This window comes from Diospyros lotus, chromosome 6, assembly GCF_014633365.1.
Source record: "Diospyros lotus cultivar Yz01 chromosome 6, ASM1463336v1, whole genome shotgun sequence".
NCBI classification, from domain to species: domain Eukaryota; kingdom Viridiplantae; phylum Streptophyta; class Magnoliopsida; order Ericales; family Ebenaceae; genus Diospyros; species Diospyros lotus.
Genome location: NC_068343.1, coordinates 30,129,890 through 30,136,662, shown reverse-complemented (window position 1 = coordinate 30,136,662; position 6,773 = coordinate 30,129,890). Strand labels below are relative to the sequence as shown.

The 6,773-nt window shown below is 32.2% G+C and overlaps 2 protein-coding genes across 2 annotated transcripts; both read right to left on the bottom strand.

Annotated features, from left to right (window-relative positions):
• Positions 1–921: 921 nt before the first annotated feature.
• LOC127804463 (receptor-like protein EIX2) lies at positions 922–2,016 on the bottom strand. Its single transcript, XM_052341327.1, has one exon. The coding sequence runs from the start codon at positions 2,014–2,016 to the stop codon at positions 922–924; it is 1,095 nt and encodes a 364-aa protein (XP_052197287.1).
• Positions 2,017–2,041: 25 nt separating this feature from the next.
• LOC127804462 (receptor-like protein EIX1) lies at positions 2,042–3,955 on the bottom strand. Its single transcript, XM_052341326.1, has one exon. It carries the CDS (start codon positions 3,953–3,955, stop codon positions 2,042–2,044), a length of 1,914 nt encoding a protein of 637 aa, XP_052197286.1.
• Positions 3,956–6,773: the final 2,818 nt, after the last annotated feature.

Sequence of the window (6,773 nt, the reverse complement as noted above, 5' to 3'; positions counted from 1 at the left end):
AATCATGTTAGATGTACACTCATTTTGTACACCTTGGGCTACATAAGGGGGTATTATGATTAAAATACCCTGCGCCTCACGCACTTCTATGCGTCTCATGAGGAGTTTTTTTGTCATAATACTTTCTTATATAGCCCAAGATGTACAAAATGGGTGTACTAATAATATTTTTCATGCCAAAAATAACAATTAAAACAATGTTCACAACAGTTTAATGAAAGCAAAACTAATCAGTATTTACTAGTTTATAAATAAGGAAGTGTTTCATATTCTTGCATGGTGCTGCACCTTCTTGACGTGGATTTAGGCCAAGTAAGTGGAAAAGTGTTTGGTATTGCCGGGGAAACCCTTGTCTCGGATCCACCCTGGTTTGAAAAAACTTTTTTCCACACTTGGCCTTGCCTCAACTCACCTCAGATGGTATCCCATACCCGCCTGCCTCAATTGTACTAAACCCTTACCTTTCTACCTCGCGCCGATTATAACAAAATTTATAATCCTCATTTAAAAAATTTTAGAAAAATTGAAGAATTTTTTTCTTCTGTTTTTAGTATTATTATTATTCCAAAATTATATATATACATGGGCAGGTTAGGTATTTTAAAATATAAGGGATATTTTAGTAATTTTATACTATAATCAATTGGGTTGGGTTTAAATCCCTCTTTCCCAAGTTTGTTCCTAACTCTATCAAGCTTCAACATTTTTTTTTTTTTTCCTCTAAACCCACCCTAACCTGTTTACATACTTTCTAAACTCACTTCATTGAGAGCACAACAGTACAAGTTAGCCGGAAAACCAACCCTTTTGACATTCCTATTGATGCTTAAAGCAACATATTTAATGTAGTTAACAGGAATAAAAACATAATGTTTGAGCTAATCAAAATTTTGAAAAGAGGAAGAAGAAAATACCATTTAATTAGTATTGAAGTTGCCTCTTCAATCTGGCAGCATTCACTGCTGTTGTCACGTAAAGCCAATCTTTTATGTTGTCCAACAACTTGAAATAGGCATTCCTCCAAGAACCACTGAGTATCAAAGTGCCACAAACCCCCCAAAATCCAAGAGGGAATCCCAACACCATGCTAACAATAAATCCTGTGGTTATAAACTTATCCTCGTGCTCTTGATTACCGACGCCATCGTTGCCACCAATAATGGTTGGATCCCGAGGTGTTCCATCTCCTGGGCATGCTTCTGTAAGTGGAGGCCCACAAAGTCCGGGATTCCCCATATATGCTGAAGCATTGAAGCTCATTAATTTGGTGCTTGGTGGGATTCTACCTGACAACAAGTTGTTTGACAAGTCTAAGACGCCAAGAAAACTTAATTGAGAAAGACTGATAGGAATTCCACCAGACAGTCGATTTCTAGACAAGTCAAGAAAATCTAACAATCGCAACTGGCCAATCTTTGGAGCAATTAGCCCAGTTAAATTGTTTCTTGAAAGGTTCAAGGCCACAAGAGTTACAAGACTCGTAATTTCATTAGGAATTTCTCCTGTCAATTTATTGCTGGAAAGATCAATGCTTCTGACGAGTCCCAATGTTTTCTTGTACTCAGATTCTCTTCCTTTCCATATGAGGAATAAACTGACAACATATCTACCATTACCATACATATCCTGTTCACCATCTCTGTCTCTTGGAGGTTGACCATAATAGGCATATGCAAGGCTCGCCCCTGAACTCCCTTCTTCAGCCATAGAGGTGAAATTCTTGATGCAATTTGGTATGATTCCAGAAATGTTGTTTAAAGAGAGGTCCAAGATTCGAATATGTTCCAGATGACATATCTGTGAAGGTATGCTTCCATAAAATTGATTAGACCTTAGGCTAAGAACAATCAAATCTGATAGGCCATGTCCGATCCATGCGGGCAGTGTACCAGACAATCTATTGTCACCAAGATCTATGATAATCAACTCTGTGCAATTCTTCAAGGAGACAGGAAATTCACCAATCAAACTATTGTTCCTTAACTGTAACATTAGAATAGAAAGTAGGGAGCCCATCGAACTGGGTATTTCCCCCGAGAAATTATTCGTTTGCCAAATTAAGAACAACTAATCCATCCAAGTGCATCCAACAATCTGGAAGGTTTCCTGATAGTTGGTTATCTGAGAGGTCAAGATAAGTCAAATCCCCACCATTAATTGCACATACTAAAGTAACTGTCCCTGAAAACTTATTCTTGGAGAGATTCAGTGATGAAACATTAGGAGGAAATACTGGTATTGGACCCTCAAAAAGGTTTGTACATAAATCTATATTTGTAACATCAGTGAACTCGAATGATAAATTGGGCAACAGACCATTGATCTGGTTATAGGATAGGTTAAGATACTGTAATCTAGGAGGTAGGTCCCAAAACCAATTAGGTGTAGTGTCTGAAATTCCAGCACTAGAAATATCAAGCTCAGTAAAGTTATTTTGATTCTGAAGCCAGTTTGGGAAATGAGGTCCCAACTTGCAATATGCCAATCTCACAACACCTAGTTGAAAAGGAGGAACCCACTCAGAACTAAAATCCAGAGACAGTGAGTTGAAAGACAAGTCTAAATACTGTAGTTTGGAAAGATTTGACAGGTGGACTTCAGAGATCACACCTTCCAGGAAATTTGAAGAAGCGTCCAAAAACTCAAGGTGGGAAAGCCGTCCAAGACTGCTAGGAATAATTCCTGTCAATTGGTTTTCAAATAGATTTAATTTTCTCAATGATGGAAGTGGTGTTAGATCAGGCAATGACCCTCTCATCTGATTCCGATAGAGTACCAAAACTTCAAGACGAGAAAGTTGTCCAAAACTTTCAGGGAAAGACCCATTCAGTTGATTATATTCAACATATAGTTCCCTCAAGAATGAAAATTTTGTAATATCAGGCAATGAACCAGAAAGTTGGTTCTCCCTTAAAATCTCCAATGAGTTCTCTGCGTGCCCGTACAAGTTCTGCAGAAACTTAGGAAGTGATTCACTAAACTTGTTCGATGACAAATCTAATGATCGTAAATTACCCAAATTTCCAAAAGATTTTGGAATGCCACCTTCAAGTTGATTTAGAGAAAGATCAAGATTTTCAAGGGATAAAATTTTCCCAAAAGCATCGGGAATCACACCTTCTAATTCATTACCCGCAAGGTTGATATCAGTAAGGCTACTACTACAGTTAAACAACCAATAGTATATTGAAGAAGTGAGAGAATTGGTAGAGATATCAATGACCACAAGGGATGTAGAACGATTAATTGAAGGAAGAGCTGAAGGAATGATGTTTGGGAATTTAGACTCGTGCAATCTTAAGGTTACTAAATGAGGAAGCTTGCTGATTACTTCTACCCAATCTACTACTTCACCAAGGAAAACACCACTCAGGTCAAGGTGTCTTAAAGAATGAAGACTAGAAAGCCAGTCAAGGTTTTTAACATCATAATAAAATGCCGTGCTGCCACTGATATCAAGGGACCACAAATTGGAAAGGTTCCCAAGCTGTCTAGGAATCTCTCCACCAAATTCAGCATAGGAGAGGTTGAGATATCGTAATTTGCTGAGGGAACCAAAGAACTCTGGGATGTGGCTAGCTCCAAATTCGTTATAACTGAGGTCTAGATAATTCAAATGCTGTAGTTGAAGCAGGCAAGGACTAAGCATACCTTTCAGAGGTTTGGAACCAAAATTTGAGTTGAACCACGGGCCACGAAGATCGAGCATGATAACATGACCGGTTCGGTTGCTACAGTGGACTCCTCTCCATTTGCAGCAGTCTCTTTTATTATCTTCACTGCCCCAAGAATCGAGACGACCATAGTCATCTATGAGGCCTTGTTTGAACTTGAGCAAAGCTTGTCTTTCCCTCTCTATACACTCATCCCTACCAAGGGCTGGTTTCATGTATAGCAAAAGTAGAGCAACCAACCCACGAAAGAGAAGAACAGATCTTCCCCCTTCAATCTTCATTCGTTTCTCGATCACAATCAACCAGCCAACCAACCAACCAACCAATGAAGATTTGAAGTTTTGTTTTTTGAGCCTATGTACTGAATATTATTTGTATATCTCAACTCCTCATCAGGCTCAGAGGGTATCTTATCGTTCAACCATATATATTTGTTTTATTTATTTTTAGCAAGTCAAAGTCCACGCATGCAACAGCTGGTCTTTATGGAAATTAGTGGCAATATATCTTCGCCGGTCTAATGGCGGTGGGAGTTCAACCGAGTCGACCATGTGTTGCTGTTTAGCTCTAGTGGAAGTCAACATGTTGTGTTTAATAATTATTGTCTTGGCCTGATCAGATATATCTTGTTATAAAAAAGCAACCAAATTTTCCTTCAATTTGGGTGTCTTTCTATTGGAATTTCCAATGGTTCAACAATATCAAATAATCTTTGTTGTCCATAAGAATCAATCTTTGACACAAAATGGGTACGGAGAGGACTCCCTAGCTAGCTAGCATAACCAAAAATATATAATAAAAAAAATTATCCAAGTACTTTAAGACACTACTAGTTTAGGAACATGTGCGTGCGTTGCATGTGAAAATTTGCCATTATAAGTATCATTTTTATAACATTATTATTTAATGGAAGAGGTTGTGGCTTTAGAATTATAATTTTATTTTATTTTTAAATAAATTGAGAGATAACATGGATGGATATTGATGATGCAGAAGTCGATCACCCTCTCCTGTTATACACCAAGTACCTGCAAAAGATGAAGTTGGGGATTTGCTCCCCCATGATCACTCCAACAATCAAGTCAATTCATCTATCTATCACAAGTTTTTTTTTTAGTATGCAGTAGGCACTACAAAAAAATTGATTTTTAGCGGCGATTTTTAAAACCATAGCAAAATACTATTTTAGCGGTAATTTTTTTAACATTTTGCGACGATTTTGAAAAACTGTCGCAAAATTCATTAAAACATTCAATTTTGTGGCGGTTTTTAAAAAATCGCCGCTAAATTTAGAAAATAATTAAATAATTAAAAAATTAAATTAAATTTAGCAGCGGTTTTTGAGAAAACGCCGCTAAATTAAAAATAATTAAATAATTTAAAATTTAAAATTAAATTAATATTTGCGGCGGTTTTCAAAATCGCCGTAAAATTCATTAAAAAATTTAATTTAGCGGCGATTTTTGAAAAATCGTCGCTAAATTCAAAAATAATTAAATAATTTAAAATTAAAATTAAATTATAAATTCATTAAATAATTTAATTTAACGACGATTTTTAAAAATCATCGCAAAATTCATTAAAAATTTTAATTTAGCGATGTTTTTAACCGCCGCTAAATTTAAAAATAATTAAATAATTCAAAATTAAAATTAAATTGAATTAAATTAATAAAAAGAAATATAAAATCTTAAAAAGAAATTAAAATTTTAATTTAAATTAATTACAAAAGCTTTATATATTACAATTAATACTTATTGTATTAATAATTTACATTTTGTAATTTGTATTAATAATTTAAAATTTTCAATTGTTTTGAAGTAATAAGTAGTAATAAAATTTTCTCCCAAAACTTGCATTAATGATTTGCATTTAGTACTTATTGCATTAATAATTTATATTTTGTAATTTGCATCTTTATATATATAAAACTAGGATAGTATTGAAAAAAGAAATTTCCTCCTAAAACTTGCATTAATTATTGATTTGTAATTAATATTTATTATATTAATAATTTACATTTTGTAATTTGCATTAATAATTTAAAATTTTCAATTGTTTTGAAGTAATAAGTAGTAATAAAATTTTCTCCCAAAACTTGCATTAATGAGTTGCATTTAGTACTTATTGCATTAATAATTTATATTTTGTAATTTGCATCTTTATATATATAAAAGTAGGATAGTATTGAAAAAAGAAATTTCCTCCTAAAACTTGCATTAATTAATGATTTGCAATTAATACTTATTGTATTAATAATTTACATTTTGTAATTTGCATTAATAATTTAAAATTTTCAATTGCTTTGAAGTAATAAGTAGTAATAAAATTTTCTCCCAAAAGTTGCATTAATGATTTACATTTAGTACTTGTTGCATTAATAATTTATATTTTGTAATTTGCATAATTATATATATAAAAGTAGGATAGTCTTGAAAAAAGAAATTTCCTCTCAAAACTTGCATTAATCAATGATTTGCAATTAATACTTATTGTATTAATAATTTAGATTTTGTAATTTGAATTAATAATTTAAAATTTTCAATTGCTTTGAAATAATAAGTAGTAATAAAATTTTCTCCCAAAACTTACATTAATGATTTGCATTTAGTACTTATTACATTAATAATTTACATTTTGTAATTTACATCTTTATATATATAAAAATAGGATAGTCTTGGAAAAAGAAAATTTCCTCCAAAACTTGTATTAATAATTTGCATTTTGTAATTTGCATTACTAATTTAAATCTTTCAATTGCTTTGAAATAATAAGTAGTAATAAAATTTTCCCCCGAAACTTGCATTAATGATTTGCGTTTACTACTTATCGCATTAATAATTTACATTTTGTAATTTGTATTAATAATTTAAATCTTTCAATTGTTTTGAAATAATATGTACTAATTATTGTAAAATTAATAATAAATTTTAAATATACAAGTTTTTCAATGCTAATTGTTTTTTATTAAATTTGCATGAGTTTTATGAAAAATATTAATAGACAACTTAAACTATTAATTAAGTCATAGAAAATTATTCATTTATTTAAAATATTATTTTTATATCTTTATTCTATGTAAATTTATATAATATTAAA

Excerpts from the sequence above, each read along its gene's own strand:
- LOC127804463 (XM_052341327.1), bottom strand. The coding sequence starts at position 2,016 with ATGGGCTCCCTACTTTCTATTCTAATGTTACAGTTAAGGAACAATAGT.
- LOC127804462 (XM_052341326.1), bottom strand. The coding sequence starts at position 3,955 with ATGAAGATTGAAGGGGGAAGATCTGTTCTTCTCTTTCGTGGGTTGGTT.